This window comes from Nomascus leucogenys, chromosome 3, assembly GCF_006542625.1.
Source record: "Nomascus leucogenys isolate Asia chromosome 3, Asia_NLE_v1, whole genome shotgun sequence".
In the NCBI taxonomy this organism is placed as follows: domain Eukaryota; kingdom Metazoa; phylum Chordata; class Mammalia; order Primates; family Hylobatidae; genus Nomascus; species Nomascus leucogenys.
Genome location: NC_044383.1, coordinates 23686881 through 23712143, shown reverse-complemented (window position 1 = coordinate 23712143; position 25263 = coordinate 23686881). Strand labels below are relative to the sequence as shown.

The window sequence follows — 25263 nt, the reverse complement described above, 5'->3', positions numbered from 1 at the left end:
ATCTGCTGGCAGAAGGCACAGGAGCGTCTCAAAGCCGCTGTGCCCACCCTGCAGGGCGTGTGGCAATTCCCAATGCCTGATGCCCTCCTAACCCTTGGCATGTGACAGTGTCAGCCGTGGAAACTTCAGGCTCTGTTCCTTGTGACTTCCCAAGCATCTCCCTGGACGCATCCTCCTTTTCTTCACAAATTGTTCTCTAGTTCAGAAATGTGTCCTCCTCCACCATCCCACCTGGGCATACTGCAGACTCCTTTAACCCTGAGGTGGAGAAAAGAGAGCACAGAAGAGAGCCAGATACCTTCCACTCCACAGCTCAGCCCTTCTCTAAGGCACTTCACTATAGATCATGATGCCCAAGCAGGCTTGGTTAGATTTTCTATAGTGAGATCTGTGATCTGTTTGTTTCACATTTCAACAACTCAGAAATGAGGATGCATCTTAGAGTCATGAGGTCTCGTGTGAAAACTTTGACACCTTCTGGAGACATCAAGAAGCACCAGCATTAACGTGTCTCACTTTAAATAGGTGAAGTGCATGATGTGTGAATTATATCTCAATAAGGCTACACTTAGTTTTGTTTAAAGCTGTCTCAGGCTGGGTTGGGGAACATGGATGTATACACAAAGCTAACATTCAAGGATACACTCTACAGGAGCTTTCTCATTCCATCCTCATAGCCACACGAGGAGACATCGCCGCTAACCTCACCTTATAGAGCAGGAAATGGGGGCTCAGAGAGGCTGTGCTCTTGCCCAAGGACTCACAGCTGGTACACAGTGCCATCTGCTTTAGAGCCCATGTTCCAAACCACTATATACTCTTCTTTCACATGTTACTTCTATAAAGGAAAAATAAAGAAAAATTTCTGTTGTAAGAAAAAAACAAAGTTTCTTTTTTGATTTAAAAAAAATTATGGTAGGAAATATCCAAGATGTCCTCCAATAGGTGAATGTATAAACAAACCTTGTGTATCTATAACAAGAACATTATTCCATGATAAAAAGAAGCTATCAAGCCGTGAAAGGACATGGATGAACCTGAAATACATATTGCTAACTGAGAGAAGCCAGCCTGAAAAAATCTACATGCTGTTTGATTCTGATTATATGATATCTGGAAAAAGCAAAACTATAGAGACAGTAAAAAAAAAAAAAAAAATTCACTGGTTGCCAGGACCTTACAGGGAAATGGGAGGTTGAAATCAGGGAAGCCCAGGGGATATTTTTTTCAGGTGGTGAAACTATTCTGTATGATTCTATAATTGTGGATACATGACACTATGCATTTATCAAAACCTACTGAAACTTACAGCACAAAAAGTGAACCATAATGTATGCAAATTGAAAAAAAAAAACATTTAGGACGTCAAAGGAATCCCAGGATGGAATGCAGTGTGTGATAAAATGATCTAACTATATTAAAATGTATGAAACTATAATACCTCACTGAAAGAAGGGGAGGGGGTGAGAAGGAAGGTGCTGACCTAAGCAATTTTGGAAATAAATTGGTGGAGTCTGTAAAACTGAAGCAAAAATAATTGCATATAAACACTATACTCGGCCGGGTGCAGTGGCTCACGCCTGTAATCCCAGCATTTTGGGAGGCTGAGGCAGGCAGATCACAAGGTCAACAGATCGAGACCATCCTGGCTAACACGGTGAAACTCCGTCTCTACTAAAAAATACAAAAAATTAGCCGGGCGTGGTGGCGGGCACCTGTAGTCCCAGCTACTCAGGAGGCTGAAGCAAGAGAATGGCATGAACCCGGGAGGTGGAGCTTGCAGTGAGTGGAGATCGCCTGGGCGACAGAGCGAGATTCCGTCCCAGAAAAAAAAAAAAACCACTATACTCAAGTTAATAAAGCTGTTCCCCACAGTGGTACAGGTTAGCAATCTTAACACTGCTATACATGTACACTAGAACTGAACAATCAAGTGAAATGTAAGTGAAATGTAAGTGAAATGGATGGCGGATGGTGGGAGCCAGGTTCTCATTGATGAAATAGGAGGTCACGGAGAAGCAAGGGGAGATGATCATGAATTAGAGTTGGAGACATCAGTATGAACTCATGTTTAGCTTAATATAGAAACAGATGGTTACATATAGAAACACTGAAAGATAGTTGTGTGTGTGTATGTATATGTACATATACATATGCATACCTCTTTGTCCTTGCTGTCAGATGAGACGGCCTAGAAGCAAGGACAAGCCAGTAAGAGAACCTATCTAGTGCTCAGATCTTGGTTTTATTTATTTGTTTATTTATGAGATGGAGTTTCACTCTTGTCATCCAGGCTTAAGTGCAGTGGCATGATCTCGGTTCACTGCAACCTCCACTTCCTGGGTTCAAGTGATTCTCCAGCCTCAGCCTCCCGAGTAGCTAGGATTACAGGTGCCCACCACCAAGCCCAGCTAATTTTTTATTTTTAGTAGAGACAGGGTTTAATTTTTGTATTTTTAGTAGAGACAGGCTTTTGCCATGTTGGCCAGGCTGGTCTCGAACTCCTGACCCCAGGTGATCTGCCCGCCTCGGCCTCCCAAAGTGCTGGGATTACAGTTGTGAGCCACCGTGCCCAGCCGGGATCTTGGTTTTAAATACCCTTCTCCAGTAAAAGGCACTAGAGCTTCTTGAAGAAATGGTTGATTCTAGAATTGGAGCAAGAAATACACAAGATGAGCCTGGAGCAACTTGTAGTGCCAGAAAGTAAAGAAGTGCTTACCACACACACACACACACACACACACACACACACACAATGGGATATATCAAAGGAACACAGGAGACAGCTGAAAGAGCCCCTAGTGGCCAAAGCTGGAACAATTTAAAGAAAGTAGTACTGATTATAATCCAAAGTATAAAATAAATATCTGCAAGCCTATACAAATATGAAAAAATAAATCAATGTGGAAAAAGAGACAAATCTGTGCAGAAGCATTCTAAATAATTTACACATATACTGTGCCCTCAAGAAAGTTGAGCATAACTTCCACTCCTTAAGTATGGGCTACACGTAGTGACTTTCCAAGAATACAGGATAAGAAGGGGGTTGAAAGAGTCACTTTCCTGTGGAGAAATACGACAAATACTACCTCAGCCAGATGATCAAGGTTAACCTCAGCCATCAAAAGCCATGTTGATAGTATGTACCTTTGACATGATGTGACAAAAATGGCACTTTACCTCCATCGACTTCCACCTACAAAACTAAAACCACAGTCTAATCATGAGAAAAGCATTTAAAATCCCAATATAAGGATATTCCACAAAATATTTGACCAGTATTCCTCAAAACTGTTCAGGTCATCAAAAATGAAGAAAATCTAAGAAACTGTCACAGCCTAAGAAGACAAGACAACTAAATATAATGTGGGACTCCGGATGGGATTCTGGAAGAGAAAAAGGACATTAGGTAAAAACTAGGGAAATCTGAATAAAGTGCAGGCTTTAGTTATGAATACCGTGATAACATTGGTTCATTAATTGTGAGCGATGTACTATACTAAGATCTGAATAATAGTGAAAACTAGGTGTGGAGCATAAAGAAACTGTACTTTCTTCACAGTAAATCTAAAACTTTAAACAATAAAGTTTGTTTTTAAAAATAATGATATAGGAAATTTGGGAGGTATTTGGGAAGGAAGAAATAAGGGACAATAAACAGAATTCAAAACAGAATTGCACATCTCCTTCTTGTTTAAAAATATAGGTGCCCTGTCATGATAAACACTGACATTTACTGAGAGCTGATTACATGTCTGGCAGCACGCTAAGTGATTTGTGCACATTATTTCTTTTAATCCTCACAAATATGCTGTCAGAAAATATCATCACTCTCATTTTGTAAAGGATGAAACTGGAGGTCAGAAAAGATACATAATTTACCCAACCAAGGTCACCAGCTAGGAAGTAATGGGACTGAATTCAATTCTGCTCCCATCATCCATTCTGTTGTAAATTTGTTTGGAATGTCTTCATCAATTTTTAAATGTATCAATCAATAAATATTTATTGAGTAGCTATTATGTGCCTGGTCCTGAGCAATAGCTGGGGCTGGGCCACAAGGAACTACAAGTCTAGTTGGAGAGACATGGGAAAGGTTAAATTTCGTAAAGAGAATGTCAATTACAGTTTGTGAAGAAAATGAATGCCAACAAAACTTAGAGCGAGGACTTGTAGCTGGAATAATTGGGAAACACTTCATGAAGAAGCTATGTGGGAATTGCACTAGATTCTAAAGATGGGAAGGAATTCAAAGTTGAAGGACAGGAGGAAGCCCTCCAGGAAGAGAGGCTGGAGCCAATGACTGTATCTATCTGCCTGCAGAATAGGTGTTAAGGAAGTAGCACAATCCACCTGGTGCAAACAGCCCTGGCCTGAGAGCCAGGAGACCAGGAATTGATGTGAAGTTGGTCTTAGCCTTCAGTCTGGACCTCATATGGTTCCTTCCAACACTCGTTGTTGTTGTTGTTGTTGTTGTTGTTGTTGTTGTTGTTGTTGTTGTTTTTCGAGATGGAGTCTCGCTCCGTCACCCAGGCTGGAGTGCGTGGCGAGATCTGGGCTCACTGCAACCTCCACCTCCCAGGTTCAAGCAATTCTCCTGCATCAGCCTCCTGAGTAGCTGGGATTACAGGCTTGTGCCACCATGCCCAGCTGATTTTTGTAATTCTTTTTAGTAGAGACAGGGTTTCACCATGTTGGCCAGTCTAGTCTCAAACTCCTGACCTTGTGATCTGCCTGCCTCAGCATCCCAAAGTGCCGGGATTACAAGCATGAGCCACCATACCCAGCCCTTCCAACACTCTTTAGAAAAAAAAAAAAGAGAGAGAGAGAGAAGAAAAAAAGGCTGTTTAGAATCCACCCTAAAAATTAGAATACACAGCATTCTGGACTGAGGAAGAGATAAGAACATTAGCTAGGTGCACACCTGTAATCCCAGCTACTTGGGAGGCTGAAGAGGGAGGATTGCGTGAGCCCAGGAGTTTGAGGTTACAGTGAGCTATGATTGTGCCACTGCACTATAACCTGGACAACAGAGTGAGACCCTGTCTCTAAGTAAGTAAGAAAGCCCAACCAAATGACCTAGCTTGTCTTTTGCAGCTTCTGCTTTCAGAGTGTGCAGCGGGAATGCTTAAGCCTCAGGTGTCTGTGATGCTGCTCAGCCGCCAACCTTTCCCTGGCCTCCAGGCTGCCAGGAGGGGGATCCTGGCTGGGTACCTGTCCTTACAGAGCTTGCAATGCAGTTAGAAGCCACAACTTCTGCCCGAGAACCAATTTTAGATCATACATGTGTTCTGTCAGACCTACATGAGATTTTGTTTTGGTTTGTAAAATGTTACATTGGTTGTAAATGTTTAAAAACTAGGATATGCCCACACACACAGTTTCCTCTCCTCTTTAAAATCCTGTTTCAGGCCAGATGTGATGGCTCACGCCTATAATGCCAGACTTAGGGAGACAGAGGCAGTAGGATACTACCTTGAGCCCAGGAGTTAGACACCTGCCTGGGCAGCATAGCAAGACCATGTTCTCCACAAAAAGTAAAAAAGACATAAAAATAGTAAAATCACATTTTCACTCTTCCCCTGTGAGCTCTCTTTATCCCAAGGCAGATAGGCTGGAGATGGGACCTCCTGCCACCTTTACATAGAGTACTGCTCTCCCATCCATCATAGGCTAATCCCACCGGCTCTAACTCATTCCCTTGCCCACCTGGCCACTGTTGTTGTTTCTTTTTAAATTTTGGGGTTTTTATTATTATACTTTAAGTTCTGGGATACATGTGCAGAACATGCAGGTTTGTTACATAGGTATACATGTGCCATGGTGGTTTGTGGCACTCAGCAACCCATCATCCAGGTCTTAAGCCCCGCATGCATGAGGTATTTGTCCTAATGCTCTCCCTCCCTTTGCTCCCCACCCCCCCGACAGGCCCCAGTGTGTGATGTTCCCCTCCCTGTGTCCATGTGCTCTCACTGTTCAACTCCTACTTATGAGTGAGAACATCAGATGCTTGGTTTTCTGTTCCTGTGTTAGTTTGCTGAAAATGATGGTTTCCAGCTTCATCCATGTCCCTGCAAAGGACATGAACTCATTCTTTTTAATGGCTGCATAGTATTCCATGGTGTATATGTGCCACATTTTCTTTACCCAGTCTATCATTGATGGGCATTTGGGTTGGTTCCAAGTCTTTGCTATTGTAAATAGTGCTGCAATAAACATACGTGTGCATGTGTCTTTATAGAATGACTTATAATCCTTTGGGTATATACCCAGTAATGGGATTGCTGGGTTAAACTTTGTTATTAAACTTAACACAGATGCAGAACACCATGTAAGGCAAACATGGGGCTTATTGAATTACCTAACAAACACACTTGTCACTAGAACTCATGCCATTTTATTTTCTTCTGACCTAAACTGTTGCTTTGAAAATTTCTGATGGCAATATAATTTTTTTTCACCATAAGTTACTTGGTCTTTTGTCTGATCAACCAGGGAATTTTTTTTTAAGTGGAGTAATTCTACCATAAGTATGCCCTGTTGGCCATTCTAGGTTTATTTATTCAGTTATAGGGTGTGCCTCTTCAAAGTATAATTTCAAACTTTTTTTTATCTCAGGATTGTTTTCTTATAGTTTTTTTAAATTTGTTCTGTTCCCTTTAGCTTTCTTCTTTGTTGAAACCTATTATGTAAATGTTGAATGTTGTTGCCTATCTTCTATATTTCTTTTGCTTAAATAATTTTATTCATTTTGGTTTCAGTTCTCCTTTTAGTCATCTCCTGTTTATCTTAAGACATTATCTGTGGTGTTTATTCATTCCTGTGTTCCTCCTACTTTAGTCTCCATTATTTAAATTGATTTTCTCATTCTTTCCTGAGTTCTCTCACTTAATTCCTCAGCTTCTCTAATTCTCTGTTGTATATTGTTTTTGCATACGCTGTTTTTAAACCTGTAAATGTGCTTTGAACATTACAGATTTTCATCTGTTTATGGGCATGTCTCTGTGATGTGTTTCCTTGTAGGCACGTCATTCTGCACCTTATTTTCCTTTCTAAGTTTGCATAGCATTTTACCTCAACCTTTTTTTCTGTTTCTTATTTTTATGTGAAATTTTTCTGAACTTCTGGGAGATTTTAGAATAGTTTTTTCTTATTTAGGGCTCTAGAGCTCCCTTTTCTGTTAATTTCCTGAAGTATTCAAAAATATAGCACTTACTTTCAGAGATCTCCTGGCTCTGTTCCCCTCCAAAAGAACCTTCTTTCTCCTTTGCCTCCGCTGTACCTGTCCTGCTCCTGTTTGGCTCCTACGCCTGAGCGTGGGGCTGGGTCCTGGGAGTTCCTGGGACGCTGACTGCTCCAACCCCTGCAGGCCTTACCAAAACCTCTCATACTCACCCAACTGGAGGTGCAAACTGCTCCCAGTGTTAGTGGCTGTTCTCAGATTGGCTCGCTGAGATTCTTGAGCTCCTGATGGCTATTGTGGGGTTCTGTTCTCAGGTCCATCAGACACCCCATCGGTGTCGACACTTCCTTCGGCTTCCTCCTGCACAGATGCTGATAATACGCTGGTTAGTCTTCACGTGCTCTTATTAAGGGTTTGTGGAAATGCTTGACACCTGTATATTTGGTGCAACGCTCATCCCTGAATTTTAGTTTTGCTACCCCAGTTTATCCGTGTTTTTATGAAGTTATTTGGAGAGATTCAAACACTATGGCACAACTGCTGCCACCTTGCCAGGATCTGCATCGTTGTTCTTAATCCATGATTCTATGAATTTCTAAACCGCTGCACCAGCTACCTGCAGGAACTAGCAAGCACAGTAGCCCTCCTCCCCTCTCGCAGCCCTCCCAGTCCCCCATCTTGTCTCTTGCTAGAGGCCAACAGTGCTTGAAAGGTGCCACAAAGCACGCCACGTTGTCTTCATATCATTACCGGTATAAACCCCCAGTTGTTGGGAAACACCAAGGCAACACCTCCCTCATGGCTTGTTAGTTCAACCTTGGTTCCTTTCACAATTGCCCACCCCTAACCGGGAATGAGCCTGATGAGAAACAACTGATGGTTACTGTCAGGCAGCCAGATGCCAGGCACAGCCCTCAAGCTAAAGAAGCGGTGAGAGCTGGGGTGGTGGGGGCAGCCCCCTCACTGGCAGGAGGCACAGATGGACTCTTTCCAGAAGGCGAACAAGCTTCCCACAAGTCAGTCCCTGGAGTTTTCACAGCAGGGGCCCCACATCTGTCCCCTTCCTTGAATCCTCCTACCTTATACATAAAACTTCACCAGGGAATACAGTGAGCAAGACAAAGAAACAAGATCAGCTTCCTTCTTTAAATTCAACACAATGCCCATTTTCCTACCCAACATTTATTTTATCATTTATTTAAAAGTGAGGAAGTGATTTTTTTTTTAATCTACATTTTTATCTCCTCATCTTCCCTCTGAGCTCTGGCACATTAGAATTTTATTCTGGTCCTCAATCCTTATGGGGCCATCTTGCTTAGTTTATGTCTCTTGGACTTAATGCCAAGACAAAGCAGGTCCAGGCAGGAAGCTCCAAGCACCCAGCACCTGTTACCTTTGCTTCTCGGGCTACAGCCAATTAAATCAAACTTTGCTCTGAGGCTGCCTTGGGAAGTAACAGGCTTAACAGCCTGATGAACAGACAGTGGAGTTGCCGTCATACTTGAGTTATGGCTATTTCAACTCCAAATCAACTGCGATTCATGCCTCCCATTTCCTCAGCAAGAGAAGACTTTGGGATATCAGAGAAGACAACAGCCTGAGTCCTAAGGGAAATCTTGCAACTTCCAGAGGAATGACAGATGAGAAACATGCTTAATACGTTCTATCATTTGGGGAGAAATTTCTCTTTTAAGTCCAGTGTTATGGTACATATTAGAAATATGACCAAGCATGGACAAAAGGCATTCAAGAATTGATCTTTGATGGATCAAAATATGTCCTATCATTGGCAGGCACTGCTTCTATGCTTTCCTGACCTCGTTAGAAATATACCCTGAGAGGCAGCAGTCAATCTTGCTTCTTCCCACATAGCACATTGAAATCAATGATCCTTGAGAAAAAAAAAAAAAAAAAAAAAGAGGAGGGTGGGAGACAAAAAGCAAATAAATGCTGGTTCATTTGTTTTTAGGCACTCTATTTAGGACCACCCTGGTTCTGAATGGTAAATATAGATTGTTTCATTTCATTTTCTGCTCCCCCAGGTGGAGAAAGTAATGGGCACTTACAGCCATGCTTTGGTAAATGGCCAAAGTATGCTTATATTTATTCATTTGTCAAAGCCATTCAAATTAAATATATGGTTTAGGATTTAATGAGAGGATTCTGGGAAGATGGTAGGAAGCACTCGGAAAGTGTCTCTCCACCTAGAGAACAACCGCACTGGCAGAATCTGCCTGATGTAACTAGTTTAGAACTCTGGAGTCTACTGAAGGCTTGCAACCTCCAGAGGACAACTTGGATGGTAAATGAACGTTAATTTCAATCCATTTCAGCTGTTAGCACAGTAGCAGCTACCAAGGTCTACTCCTAACCCCTTGGCAGGCACTTATGCACACGTTCCACACGTTCCCAGAGCAACTGGCATACAGCTTGTGGGAGCCAAAATGAACCAAAGGAAACTTGCCCTCCAAATACTGCAGACCTGTGTTCTGGTAACTGCTTCTCAACACAGAGATGCAGACAAAGAGGTGGGCAGCCACTGTTGCTGTACATCCCATCCCCCGACTGTTAGAAGTCCCTTCTCCCCTTCTGGCTGAAGTGACTTCCAGAGGATTTAAAGGACCAGTACCCTTTTTCTGCCCTTCATTTTTCTTTTTCCCTTGTTGGGAGCCAGACATTAAGTACTAGAACATTCAAAAACAACTGCACATATAGGGGAAATTAGAGACTGACTGTACATATCCAGGGAAAGGCTCAAGCTCAGAAAAAAACCTGAGAAGACCTTAAGTTGATACCTCAGGCTGATACTTGGCCCAGAGACTACCTATAACAATAAATAATAATAATAATAACACAGCACACATTAACAAAAAAGGGCAAACCCTAGGGAAGGAGAATCTGATTTCCAGAGTTGCCACATTATTGGATTCAAATGTCCAATTTTCAACCAAAACTCACAAGGCATACAAAGAAACAGGAAAGTATGGCCCATTCAGAGGAAAAGAAAAATCCACAGAAAAAAAGGAAATATCAATAGAGATAGAAAACATAAAAAGAAACCAAAATGAAATTCTGGAGCTGAAAAGTACAGTAACTGAAATGAAAAATTCACCACAGGGATTCAAAGCAGATATGAGCAGGCAAAAGAGAAAATCAGTGAACTTGAAGATAGGATAACAGAAATTTTGAGTCTGAAAAACAGAAAAAATATTAAAGGGAACAGAGCCTAGAAGACCTGTGGGACACCATCAAGCTGACCAAAATATACATTGTTAGAGTCCCAGGAGAAGACAGAAAGCAGCAGAGAGAATATCTGAAGAAATAATGGCTGTATAATTCCCAAATCTGGTAAAAGACATGAATGTAAACATCCAAGAAACCCAATAAACCGCAAGTAAGATTAACTCCAAGAGATACACACCAAAATACATTATAGTTGAGCTTCCAAAAGTCAAAAACAGAGAGACTCTTGAAAGCAGTGAGAGAGAAGCTATTTACCACGTAAAAGGGATCTTCAATGAGATTACCTGCAGATTTCTCATCAGAAATGCTGGAGGCCAGAAGGCAGTGGGCCAATATATTCAAAATGTTAAAAGAAAAAAAAAAAAAACTGACAACCAAAGAATCCTATATCCAGCAAAACTGTCCTTCAAAAGTGAGGGAGAAATTAAGAGGTTCCCAGGTAAACATAAGCTGAGGGAGTTCAGTACCACTAGACCCACCCTGCAAGAAATGCTTATAGGAGTTCTGCAAAGTACAATGAAAGGACACTAGACAGTAACCCAAAGCAATATGAAGAAATAAAGATCTCAAGAAAAATAAACACATTGGGCAATTATAAAAACTAGTATTAGTGTACTGATAGCTTGTGATTCCAGTTTTTGTTTTCTATATGATTTAAGACTAATACATTTTTTTTAAAATTATGTCTAAATGCTAGTATTGTTTTTAAAAAGTTAATGAGACTAGTTTTAAAACAATATAACCATACGATGGAATTAAGTCATTAAAAATAAATCTAAAATATTGCCAAGTTAAAAGATAACATTGTATACATACAGAATGATTCACTGTTTGTAAATGTGATATGTTCATATGTGGCATATTCTTTCATACATACACAAATCATCAGTATTTTAGTAAATTTTGAATACAAAAAAAGGAGTCAGCAAAAATATAAAGCAGATAATAATGGTAATACCTAAGGAGTATGTCAGGTTGGATTAATAAAAAAGCACACCCTAAAACAAGGATTTGCATGTAAATGGTTCATTCAGGATAGTACAAGGAAACACTAATGGGACAGGAAGAAAGTAGGACATAGAAGAGAAGAAAGAAAACAAAGGGTTGGTTATTGAGCAAGTTACCATCGTGGGCAAGTGGGGCTCAATCCCATTGGGAAACCCTGAGTGACAATGTAAGACACACCTCTGATATCTTAGCCAAGGGATGAGGAAGTCTATTTGCCCATCCCCAAACATGATGGTCTGAGATCTCAGGGACATTAACTCTCCAACCCTTGGAGCTTGCCCCACACATACAAGTCAAAAGAAATCCTGCAGAATGGGAGTTGCAGGCACTTGTCACAGAATCCTGACTACAAGTAACAGAACAATGAGAGCTGTGGCCATGTAGGTAAGACACTTGCGGCATCTGCTATAGGGTGAGTTATGGAAAACTGACTTTTGACATAGTTTTTGTTGTTTTTTGCATAGAAATGACACATTTTAAAATAAAAAAAAAACTGAGATAAAAATACCCTAATATTAGGCTTTCTAGAGAAAAGAAAAAGCTTACAACTAAGCCCCCAAATGTGCGGGGAGGCCAGGGGTCTCTTCTCAAAGGGGCCCTTCCACCTAGGAAATGTCTGCCACAGAGCCAGCAGCCCCTGGAGATCAGCTCACCTGACATGCCAGAGGACAGCACCACGAAGAAAGAGACAGCTAAGACAAAGCACAGTTTTGACATTTTTATTCACTGATCATAAATATAGTCTCATGAGCATTAAGGTGATCATGAATGATGTACTAGCACCTGGAACATGACCGTCATGGAGCACTCACTGATTCCCCATCACCGGCCAAAGAAGTCAGGGCATCTCCCTTTCACCAAGTGTTCAACTTTGGAGGGACCCTCCTTCTGGTGCAGCAATTTTATTCGTGGCTTGTTCTCAACAATTAAAAAATCATAAAAGACTGAGTGTTTGCAATAAAATATCAAAGAGGATAAGAAGATTTTCTGTTCTTCTTAAAGTCTAAAGTAAAAAGGGGAGGTAGGGAAGAAGGAAAGGAAAGGGGAAAGATGTCAGGGATCTGCCACGTTTCTTCCTTTCCCCAGAGCATTTTGCAAGAACAAAACCAGGGAGGTGTTAATGCTGTTTGGAGATGGGTTGCGTCTCTCTGATGAGCCACTCGAGAGCTTCCTGGCGGCCCTGTTTCTGCAATTCCTTCCCAATCACATCCCTGCAGGTCAGGTGGTAATTGTTGAGCCAGTCACACTGCAGGGAAGAGAAGGACAGACACAGTATTCACCACCATATCTTTAACAACTGGCTACCCAGGTCAATAGCAAAGGCCCCCATGTGCTAAGATCACAAGCTGAGAGAAAAGGTGTGCAACACCCTTTCTCCTTACTCACAGGTAAGTATTTTCCTTGTGTTCTGTTTCCCTGGAAATACGTAGGACCAGACTTCATGGCTTCTGGTGAAAAAGGCTCCCAGAACAGTTTACTATCATAGACAGCAGTCTCTAAGCCAGTAGCTCCTGCTCGCATCTGTGTGGCTTCATTCCCTTACACCTGAGCCATCCTGGGAGGTGGTTAAGTAGGGGAATAACCCCTGGACTCTGTGAGAACTCCTACTAAGAGAGACACCCGAAGCTGTCCTGCCAACACACTGGGCTACATATCCTATATCCACTGAAAAAGTTGAATAAAAAACTAGGATCAGCCAAGCCCGTGAGTGTCTTGAGTGAGCCGCCTAGATGAACCCAAAACCTGTGGTGGTTAAAGACTGTGGTGCAGCAGAATGGCGCTGGGAGTAAACTTAGTTTTCAGACTCTCAACTCAACATGCCACAAGAGCAGGAGACAAAAAAGGAGAGTGAAAGGAAGGACCTGCTGGCAGGACTTGGTGCCTGGGCAGGGGCTGATCCACTAGACATGATGGCAAAAGCTCTGAGGCAGGAAAAACGGTGAACTCTCCCCCTTGGTTGTACAGGAGAAAAGGTGAAGTCTGGAGTGAAGCACGTTTTACCAAGAGGACAACAAGCCACTCTCATCACTGTCTATGGGGTAGCTGTCTGGAAGCTGATAAGACTGATAGTGCCATGGCTGTGGTTGTCATAAATGAGTCAAAGGCCATTTTGGAGGGCAGTGATGTTACAAAAGTACTGGTTTCAGGGACTACAATCCAGCCAGGTACCAAAGCCCAGCTGGGGTCAGGATGGGCACACAAGCCCATTAATTACAAGGGACTGAGGGCAGACAGATAGGGTGGTGTCACCAACTGGCTGTGACCCAGCCAGGGTTCCAATCCCTACTGAGAAGAGCCTACTAGCCCCTTCTGGGAGTCAGGGAAGTGATGGGGGCAGGGGAGGATGTCAAAAGCAGGCAAACTGCTATGTGTCCACAGCAAGGCCAGCAGGGCTACAAAGCAGCCTACTGTCCAAAGCAGCTCAACAGTAAGGCAACGGCAGCATCCTGGTGTAAGCCTGGGGCCACAGCCAAACTCCCAAGGCCCTTTTGGTTGGAAGCAGGGAGGGAAAAGTGGGAGTGTGGACAGCCTCGGCGGGGCCTGAGGAGCAGCACAAGGCCCTGACAGTCTGCGGCTGGCCATATTCATATCCGACCAAGGTCCTTTGCTGCCATCTGGTGATAAGTGATGAGGATGCAGACCCAAACCAAAAACTCCCTAAAGTGACTCCAAAAAAAAGGCTAAATAGTAAAAGGGCAAATGACCAGATATTTTAAAAGCCACATATTTTAAGAAGACATTATCTGCCCTACGAAGAGTAACTGGCCGAAAGAATAGTTCAGTGATGTGGGCATGCAAGGTGCAGCAATGAAACACTGGGTAACACAGATACCTGGTCTATGTCCAATGTCATGGGAGTAGATTGATTCTCCTTCAGGGAAAAACGGCCTGGCTTAAACTTCCTCATACACTACTTCCCTGGATAAAGGGGAATGTCATATGGGAGAAATGCCTCCTGATGGGTACACTTTATGTGGACAGGAAGGACTGCATGACCTAGAATTACCTGGCAGGAATCCATAGCCTTGGACTTCCAAGAGTGCGAAATGACTTATTACTGGAAAGCCCCTTGCTAAGTCCCTGGAAGCTGTGCCCAAGGGCCATTACAAGAGACACTGGTTCCTATGGGGCAGAGGGATTCTAAGCAGGGTGGCTCCCATGCCCACCTATGTGTTCTCATTTCCTCTCAGAGGGGCTGGACAAGAGCCCCTGGACACTGGAAGGACTATTCCTGCTGAAGAGACACACCGGACACTGTGCTCATAGGCTGAGTTTCCTTTTCCATATCCATCTACAAGCTGCATAACCCACCCGGTATCAGCAGGGCCCATGTGGGTCCTGTGAGTGGGAATGTTTAGCTGAATCAAGGGCACGGATGGTTTAGCAGAGGCACTCAAGCACAGAGGAAAGCTAAGCAGCAAGTGGATGGCCTTTCTCATCACCCACCTGTGAGCTGGAACAGGCAGAAGAGGCTTCTAGCTGGGAGAATCCCATTCCACAGCTCCTGTGGAAGGGAAGGTCCTTAACCCCCAAAGACCCTTTCCTTTATAGTGTCAAGAACGACGCCCAAGTGGGCACCAGTGAGGAAATGTTCCTGCCTTGAGAGGCACTCAAAGGCCATTGGCTGCCTCAGATAACAAAATATTCTTATTCCTAGAGCAACCCACTGTGCTTACCCTGCCTTCGGCTCCCACCAGTCATTTGCTTTTCATTGGAACTTCTGACCCCTGCCTTGCTCTGGAATTTGTGTCCTCCTGGCTTCCAGCTTCCTGGTTTGGGAACTGTTTTGTCTGTCTAGTGCTAACAGTTCCTACCCCATTTCTGACCCTTGTTTCTGCTCTGACCTTGAACATCTGTGTGATTCTTCAGGCCTTTCTCATGTCCCCAGGACTGCCATCTCACCTGGCCTTACCAGTCCAGGGTCTGAAGGAGTTAAGACCCATAACCCTCTGAGCTGGGCAAGTAAGCACTGTTGTGCCCCAGGCTTTGTGAAGGGTTTCACTGCCCCAGAGTGACCACAGTAGTAACCGAGAAGGGCTGGTACTATCTTTCTCCTTGTCTGTGTGAAAACGGGACATACGATAATACATTTTGCTTTCCATTTCCTTAATGTTTCATGTAACACAAGAAAACAATCTGGTATGTACAGTGGCCAAGAGGCCCCACCATCCATCTGGCTTTTTGTAGGGACACACATAGGCTCATATTTGCTAAACACGCCTCAGTGCAGCTATGGAGGAATAGTACAGCCAAACAATGGCATATGAGTTCCACCCACAAACCCTACAGCCCCAGAATGGCTGCGGGGAACAGGACTATCTCCACCTGGAGGCCCAACAAATACAGGAAAAGCTCAGGAGTCCTCAGAAAACCTAGGGCTTTCAGACTCAACTGGCCTAGACCTCTAAATTTAAAAATTACAAAGTGAGACTGGATTAGAGAATTTAGGATTTAGAGAATGGATTAGAACTATTTAGGGTAGTCTCCATCTCCCCTAGTAACATGCCTGCCCACCAAGACTTCTCCATTACCTCTTTGTCTGTAAGAGAATCCACATCTATCATTTTGGTCTGAATTGGAACCAAAGTTAGAGGTTCAAAGGTCAGGCTTCCCCGGTTATTAAAATTATACTGTGGGAGAAAGAAGAAAACAGATGCTTTTACTCCTCTTTACTATGCTGAAGCACCATGAGATCATTCCACCAGCATGCCATCCCTCAGAGCCAGGGGCAACTGGGAGCCAAGAAGTGGTGAGCTGGTCACCACTTTTCATAGACACACATGGAACCCGATGCCACTTTCCAAGAGCTCCTCCACTGGGCAAACAACAGCCTGTACCATCAGGAAAGGCCAAACAAAGGGTGCTGAGGGGCTCCCAGTAGCAGGTCCCAAGGCTAATGTCTACTGTGATAGGAAACGGGCAGGGTATGGGGGTATCTGGGCTCAGGGACATCTCTGGTTTTGGTTCTCCAGGATGCAGGGGTGTAAGTCCTCAAAATCATTTTTGTAACAGTCAACTGTGTGGCCTGCCTTGACCCAGCCAGGCCCATCAGGCCACAACACATCTATCCACTGGAGCACACAAGAACATGTTGGGTTTCTGTTCATGGCAGCTTTTGGGAATGAGATAGGAGGTCACTTCCAAGAAGAGTGACTTCCATGCCAAAGCAGAGAGCAGATCCCCGCAGTCAACCTCCTTGCAGACACAGGAAGCTACTTCCCTTCGATTGTTCAATTCCACCAATGGAGGAGGCACAAACAGGTCTTTTAGGTAAAGCCTAGAGCCTAAAACCCTGCAACCTTGGTAACACTGATGGGAGAAGAGGGTGAAACACCTGTCTTGTATTGCCTTTGAGGCTGACCCATGGATAACTCAGGGTTCCTCAACTTTACCTAATAAAAGTCACCTGGAGAGTGTGACAAAATTATAGCTTCCAGGCCCCCCACCCTGGAGATTCTAGGGTCTGGGAGGGGCCCTAGAAATTAGCACCTTGAATAGGCACCCCCAGCAGAAGAGACAACAGGCCGCCTATAGTAAACTCAGAGCCCCAAATCATGTGAAGCAAGCATCAGCCTGAGGGTCTGTGAATCCCAGTTCTAGATCCCAGTTCATTAAGGATTTTCTTTCTGGCTTTGCAGGGAAGGAGTGTGGTTTCCAGGAAAGTCCCTGATATCTGGAGAAGAAGGCTCCATGTTGGCCCCAGAATGGCATACTCTTGGCTCCAAAGACATTAAGTCTTCATCTTCCCACATTAAGAAACAGGAAAATGTTTAAGCTTTGCGCAGTGGCAGTATCGTAGCCAATGAGGTCTATCGGAGGCGCGATTATTGCTAATAGAAACAGGAAAATATTTTTAACAAATACTCACCTTGGTCTTCACAGGAACCACAAGGACAACATTCTCAATGCGAATTCCAAAAGCCCCATCTTCATAATATCCAGGCTCTAAAACAAACCAAATCCCAAAAATGAGAAGCAGCCCACGATGAAGATGTCTACAGAGAGAAACTTTCACTCCTTGGATGACTGCCCTACTCCAAAGGAGAAGAAACGGGTGAAGGGCCCACTCTATCCGGTGTAAGAGCCCAGGGATGCCACGTTCTCTCATATGGCCACTTTTTTATAGGCACTTGAGGTACAGAAAGCTAGACTCTGAAGTCCCTACACACTGGCTACAGGGTAAGGAGTAAAATAACAGTGGATCCACTAAATAAATCATGGTTCACGTCCATAAGACACAATAATGAAGGCATTAAAATATATTTACAAAGACTTGGCAATGACCTGAGAAAAGGCAATATATCAAGCAAGAAAGCAGAACATAAGACAAGATGCCCAGTAAGATCTCAATGATTAAAAAAAAAAAAAAATGCTATCTACATACCTGAAAGAACAAAAGCTAATACAGCAAAACACTAAGTCATGTTTCCCCTGAGTGGTTAGATTGCAAATTATTTTCATATTCTTTTTACACAGTTCCCATCTCATTTTTTCTAAAATGAACATGTATCAGTTCTATAATCAGAAAAGTTTGTTGGAAGGGAAAAGTATTGCCAATTTACTTTAAACTAATTAAAAAATACAGAACAACAAATAGCTTTCAAAAAGGCTCAAGGATCCACGCATGCCCTCTATGTGAGGGATACTTACCATCAGTGACAATCATGCCTGCCTCCAAGGGCTCATCAGAGAATGTTTTGTAACTGATGCCGCAAGGACCCTCGTGGACATTCAAAAAAGACCCAACACCATGTCCAGTCCCGTGCAAGTAATCTAGGCCTGAATCCCATAAAGCTGAACGGGCGAAGGAATCAAGAAGGTGACCTGAAAGATATAAAGAGCTACTTAATGATATTTGTACAGCGCTTTAGAGATTAGATTTATTATGTGTGGCTCCAGAACGTGAAACAGAAACCAACAGGTAAGTTACTGGAGGGTTCAGATTTCAGCACAGCACAAGGAAGAACTTTCTAACAATCAGAGCTCCTGAGGAACCATCAGAGCTCAGTCTGAAGCTAGGCGATCATCCATTCAGGATGCTGGTGAGGCCGTATCAGACGTGGACGTTCCCTTGCCAGCTCTGCGACCCTAAGGTTTCAGAATTACAAAGATGAGACTCTAACCAGACTGCAAGCAGACAGGCAGGCATGACAGATAAGGAAACTGAGGCCTAGGGAGACGAGTACACGTCTAATCTACCCAGAAGCAAGGCAGCCCAGGTCTTGTCAATGCCCAGTCCAATGCTCCACCCACCAGGCCTCAAGCAAAGTAGCACATAGCTTAAGTCAGGGTCCCAGTAAAATAAGTCCTAAGAATCCCGAAAGGAAGCACTGGCCCAGTACTAATGGGCAGAGAGGAGGCTGCGCCAAATTCCACTCAGGCCCTGTGACCTTCACGTCTGGTTTGTCCTCTCCTGGGAGCCATCCACATGTGTCATCCAATACCATAAGTGGTCAGGAGAAAGGTGCACAGGGGGTACTGGGCCCAATCCTAATCCGGATCCCTGAAGCCTCTGGGCTCAGTCAGTGGGTTATGGAGACTCACCCCATGAGCACCTGGCTGGGCCTGAAGTGGGCTGGGGACCACACAGTGAGGGAACAACATGTTCTTTCACTCAAACATAAACATATTTGATTCTCAAACAAGAAAAAGAGCCTGCCATGTGACAGAATGCACCACCTACCTTTGGTTCCAGTTGGGAAAACGGCTGCACTCACAGCTATGTGGCCCTTGAGGACATATGTGAAGCATTCCTGCAAAGAAAACCCAGGGGCATGTTGCAGAATGGGGACAGATGTCTAATCCTGTAGTTCTCTGGTAGTTCAGAAAATCCTGCCTGCTAAAGTTTTTAGCAATATCACAGAGAAAATGTAAGTAAAAAGAAAAAGATCTGGTGGAAAAAAAGCCTGGCCATGGGACCAATTTCCCAGAAAATCTTGAAATTCAATTTAGTAGAAGAGCACTGTCAGAGAGATGACCCCACATGACTTTATAATGAACACTCTGACATACTCCATCATGTGAGCCTTAGAAAGAATGGAAAAGTAATAAAAAGTACTGATGACCCTAGCTAACATTTACTGAGCTAGTCCTCTGTGCCACACACTATTTTAAGCACTGTATGTTTGATCCCACACTTCACGATGGAGGCACTACTGTTATCCTCGCTTCACAGAGAGATTCAGTAGCATGCCCAGATCACACAGTGCCTAAGTGGCAGGATCTGGCCTTGGAGCCAGGCAGTCTTGCTTCAACAGCTGTGCTCCCTACCACCATCCTATCTTCAGGAGTTATCCCCACTGTCCGGACAAGAGAAGTGCTACTCAGAAGTGTAGCGGCTTGCCAGTAAGGTGCAGAGTCAGGACTAAAACTCCATGCTCCTAAGCCTAGTTGAGCTCTTTGAAAAGCACAAAAAGAGTCACACCAAAAGAATCCTAGATGCAAGGTCCAAACTCTTCTAAGGCACTGGTGCATACAAACGGACAAGGCAAGGGACCAAGACAATGAAACCTGCCCCACTACATTGCATAAAACCCTTTTCCTTGGATAATCTTCCTGAAGGAGCTCTCTTGGACAAACAGATTCACTTAGGTGTTCAATCAGCATTTGCTGAGCAGTGACTATGATCCAGGAACTTGCTGGGCTCATGGGAACTCACAGCCAGCCGGGAAGGTGGGTCCTTTTATCCTCATTTTTATGGATGGTGACTGCTTTGTTCAACGTCACAGAGCTAATAAATGGCACAGAAGCTCTGAAGCCAGGTCTCCAGACCCCTGGTACACATCTCTCTGCCTCACAGCTCTCTTTCCCCTTTCCATGCCAATCATACCAGAAACTTAATAGAGTCTGTCATTTCAGAAAGTTTCCAGAGAGTTAAGCCTGTAAATAAGAGTCTCGAAAAAAGAAGGGGGCGGCCTTCAAAATCAAATCTAGACACTGCTTATAAAGCATGTATTTCACTATCTCATCCCCAGCCTCAAAGGCATTTCCTGACTCAAGAGAAGGCCAAAGCTATTATATTTAAACTTACACCTGAGCTTAGCCCTAACCTTAGCAGAATGCTTTAAAAATTTCTCCAAATGTCTTATTCCAATCATTAATTAAATGAACCTCATAAAGCAGATAAGCCTGACTCCACAGCAATAAGCAATTTTACTACCCCACATGTAATTTTTACTTCTTTATACAATCCCTTTTCATAAAAGCAATGCTCTTCTTAAGAAAGCAGAGAGGACCTCTTGAGTTTTTTGCCTCCACCTTACCTTCTCGTAGGCTGTAGGGGTCCCAAAATGCATTGTCCGCGTCACATCTGTGGTGCCATCCCTTTCCAAAAAAAGGACAAATTGGTTTCCCGTCAAAATAAGCTTTAAGTCAAATATGACACAGGCAAGCATGTGGACAAGTGAGAACCCCCATACAATGCTGGTGGGCATGTAAAATAGCACAGCCATCTTTGCAAATAGTTTGCAGTTCCTTAAAAGGTTAAATATAGTCACCATATGACACAGTAATTCCACTCCTAGTTATATATGCAAGAGAATTGAAAACATACATCCAGACAAAAACTTGTACATGAAGGTTCATAGCCACATTATTCATAATAGCCGAAAGATGGAAACAGCTAAAATGTCCATCAACTGATGAATGGATAAACAAAATGGGGGATTATCCACACAGTGCAACGCCATTTAGTAATTAAAGAGGAATGGAATACTGATACATGCTGTAACATGGATGAACCTGGAAGACACTGTGCTAAATGACAGAAGCCAGACACAGAAAGCCATACATAATACAATTCCGTTTCTATGAAGGGTCCAGAATAGGCAAATCCATAGAAACAGAAAGGAGAGTAGTGGTTCTCCAGGGTAGTGGAAAAGTGGGGAGTGACTGCTATTGGGTATGAGGTTTCTTTTTGGGGTAATGAAAATGTTCTAACATTGATTGTGCTGATGGCTGCAAAACTCTTGTGAATATATAAAAAAAATTAATTGTATATTTTAAGTGGGTGAATTACATGGTATGTAAATTTTACCCCAATGAAGTTATTTTAAAAAATGAAACAAAGTGTGAACGCAAGGATGGCTAAATAAAGTGGGAGTGACATCGGCCCAACACACACATTTTTGGTCTACGGCGTAAGGGCTGTTTCACGAGAGACACTATCACTGGGGTTATGAACAATACAGAAGAAGGCAAAGAAAACAGGAGCCCATCTCTAGCAAAAGAGGGCCAAAACCCAACTTCTCCTGTTAGAACAGCAGGGGGTTTCCTGGACAGAGACCCTAAAAATATCCAACTACATATCTTAACACACACTAGACTACATCCCTGACATAGAAAGGATAACTTGTAGAATCCTGCTAAAAATTTAGAAGTGAACAAAAGTTTACACCATTACCAAGCAATCCTTAGCTCTAGGCTGATATTATTAACACCCCTGTGTCCCAAGGCCAGGCATGGTTGCCACGTAATTGGCTGAGCTCATTCAATAATTACATCCTCCCTTAGCCATAGTCCCAACTTCAGTGGGGAATGGAGCAGCAGTAAAAGGCCTTGCTCGGCTGGGCACGGTGGCTCACACCTGTAATCCCAGCACTTTGGGATGCCGAGACGGGTGGATCACGAGGTCAGGCAATCGAGACCATCCTGGCTAACATGGTGAAACCCCGTCTCCACTAAAAATACAAAAAATTAGCCGGGCGTGGTGGCAGGCGCCTGTAGTCCCAGCTACTTGGGAGGCTGAGGCAGGAGAATGGTGTGAACCCGGGAGGCAGAGCTTGCAGTGAGCCGAGATCACGCCACTGCACTCCAGCCTGGGCTACAGAGCAAGACTCTGTCTCAAAAAAAAGGCCTTGCTCGTGCCCTCTTAATGCAGACAGGGTCTATTCTCACTCCTTCTTATGGGTTCTGTATCAAGACCCAACCAAATCTTGGGTTCTTCTCTGAGAAACTTTGTTCCAGAGAAGATAGCTGTGAAAGCCGCAAAACATGGAGAAAGAAATTCAGAAATGTGGGGGCAGCCCTCATTTCTCATTTATTCATTCGAAATTAATCCCTTACTTCATAAGGCCCTGGGGCAGGTGAGAGTACAGGGAACCGGCAAGCGGTTCATGGGCTGGGGTGGAAAACTTTCAACGGTTCCAAAAGCTTGCTTTACTTCACAGTTGTTTACTTATATTTTTAAAACTTCTGGCCAAGGACTATAATATTTCTATCAAACAGTCTTTTGTGAGAACGGAGTCACAATTGGGCTATTTCAAATAGGGGTGAAAAAAAGGACAAGACACGGGAATGAGTCCATTAGTGGCCATCACAGAGGGAGATGACCAGCTGAATGCTCTCAGCTGGAGCTCAGCTGTCCAGCTTCTGAACTGCCTTGAATCACACAGTCAAGTTCCACAGCAGTCCTGGTTTACTTACTTGTATTGAGCACCCGAGTCAATGAGGTACACCTCATCCAGGGACAAAGTCCTATTCGTCTCAGGGACTGGCCTAACAAAGTTAATTAAAAATTAATTATTCCACAAATGTAAACACTTAGCAAATCTGGGAGGAGGACACACAAGAGCTCTTTGTACTATTCTTGCAACTTACATAAGCCTGAAATTATATCAAAATAAAAAGTTATGCAATAAATGAATTATTTCAACTAATATTAAACTTCTACTTTTCAAAGATCCAATCAACCTATCTCCCCAACTGAGATAAAGAGCTCAAAAAAGGAAAAGTAACACATTTCTTTATGTCTACCTCTGTTTGTGTCTGGAACAAAACAGGTGTTCAAGAGCTAATTGTCAAAGCTAAAAAAATGAGAATCATTAGATGCAACAGGACCTAGCTAGAGTCCTGGGAACTGGGACAGGAGCAGCCTGGAGTCACTGCAGCCTTGCTTGTCTCTGGGAGCCCCAGGCCCCTGCCTCAGCCTCCAGGCCCCTCCTTTAGCCCTGACCCCAGCAGGTACCTCCCCACTCGCTCCCCAGACCACTAGACAGGCAAGAGTGGATGTCTCAATTTGGGAGAAAAACTAAAGGAATTTGGCTGGGAAAAGGAATGGATCACGATATTCTTCTGCTGGAGCACTTTTTTCAAACAAGGTATTTTCAAAAAGTGATCGCTTTCCCCACACCGTTTTCGAAACAGTATTACTGCACTGGGAAACACCCAAAGGGATGAGAGCACTCCAAGTCTCTGCCCTGCAGCTGAAGTGAGGTTGTCCTCCATTTCCAGGTACCACCCCCTCTTCAGCAATAAGGGCACCAGTCCACACACAAGCTGAACAACTAAAAAAGACAACCAGTGCCTCCAGAACCCTGCCTCTAAACAGGCTTCCAACCACCCACAATGAAGAAACGCCAACGCAGAGGCAAATTTCTTCCACTGGCATGAAATTGTTTAATGTTTTAATTATACAGAAAATTCTAGGATAGTATCCAGCCAGGAAATTCATCCTGAGTTAAACAAAAACTGAAGTCCCTCTGATATTTTTATGCTGGAACAGAAGCATTAAGTGAGGAAACTGTACTGTCACATCTGTGACTGTCTCCCACACACAGCTTCAAAATCTGCCCCAAGACTAAAAACTCTAAAAACAATTATTAAAAGGGGGAAAAAAAATGTGTGCCCAAGCACAGTGTTCTTTTGTTGGCTGTGCATATAATAGATGGGGACGCACAGAACTCAAAATACCCAGTGCAAAGCAAAGCGGTTTGAACCAGGCAGAGCTGAGGCTGAAGCCCAATAGCCACACCTAATGACATTTCCCCCCATCTCCACAGGAAGATCCGTCAGTCCTAGACATTTTCAGTGCCCCTCTGTCTCATAGGGAAGGGAGGCTCAGCCCTGTGGGTCCATGGGTTCTTGTAGACCATGTGGTAAAATACCACATACTGGGATGCCAGGCTTCAGGCTCAGGGGGACAGGAAGAGAGGGTACTGATTATCTCTCTACCCAAAACAGGTTGCCTCACAACCTACTACTAAGGTGTTTTTTGGTATGGAACTGATGGAGCTCACAAGATGTATGAACTAGTACAAAACAGCTGCTGTTACCAGGAAAGAAAACAACTCAAAAATTCCAGTACTGGGCCAAGCACGGTGGCTCACACCTGTAATTCCAGCACTTTAGGAGGCTGAGGCAGGAGGATTGCTTGAGTCCAGAAATTCGAGACAAGCCTGGGCAACACATCAAGATCCTCATCTCTACAAAAAAATCTAAAAATCAGCCAGGAGTGGTAGCACACGCCTGTAGTCCCAGCTACTCAGGAGGCTGAGGCAGGAGGATTGCTTGAGTCTAGGAGTTCAAAGTTGCAGTGAGTTGTAACGGCACCACTGCGCTCCAGCCTGGGCAGCAGAGCAAGACCTCGTCTCCAAAAAAAAAACTCAGTCATCAAGATGCAAGGGCTATGCATACAGTTCCTGCAGCTTCAAAAAGGAAAGAGGGACACCCATCTGACTACCCTGTAGAGAATGCCAGTGCCATACTGAGCCTAAGAAGAGGCTCCCAAAAGGCAGAGGCTTGGGGATTGGGAGAAAATAAAACCTTAGAAGTCTTATTTCCCTTCATTTTACAGTCTCAACAGACAGATGAAGGTGGGCACAGAGGCCTCTGGTAAAATAATGTCTCTCCCCTGCTCAGGCTCCTGTGCAGAAGCAGCAATGCCAGGCAGCATGCTCCTCCGCATGCCTTACGCGTAGTGAATGATGGCGCCGTTGGGTCCCGTACTGGAAATTGTTGGGAAGCTCAGGTCCACAAAGTCTGCCTGTTGCCTGTAACAGAAAGACAAAAAGCAGAGTGGCTTAAAGGTTTTTACTGTGCTAAGATTCAGG

General features: G+C 43.8%; 1 protein-coding gene and 1 pseudogene across 3 annotated transcripts in view; one reads left to right on the top strand and one right to left on the bottom strand.

Annotated features, from left to right (window-relative positions):
- Positions 1–12137: 12137 nt before the first annotated feature.
- The window catches only part of XPNPEP1 (X-prolyl aminopeptidase 1), a 57770-nt gene continuing 44644 nt past the window's right edge, over positions 12138–25263 (bottom strand). For all 3 annotated transcript variants that reach the window (XM_003255447.2, XM_030807325.1, XM_030807329.1), the window contains exons 14-21: positions 25126–25203; positions 22859–22930; positions 20698–20758; positions 19119–19188; positions 18086–18259; positions 17304–17380; positions 15967–16065; positions 12138–12680 (exon numbers count right to left, since the gene is read on the bottom strand). In XM_003255447.2, the coding sequence (XP_003255495.1) occupies positions 12552–12680; positions 15967–16065; positions 17304–17380; positions 18086–18259; positions 19119–19188; positions 20698–20758; positions 22859–22930; positions 25126–25203 (760 nt within the window). In that variant the 3' untranslated portion in view covers positions 12138–12551. The remainder of the gene's footprint in view (positions 12681–15966; positions 16066–17303; positions 17381–18085; positions 18260–19118; positions 19189–20697; positions 20759–22858; positions 22931–25125; positions 25204–25263) is intronic.
- Positions 17209–17293, top strand: LOC115834630 (annotated as a pseudogene).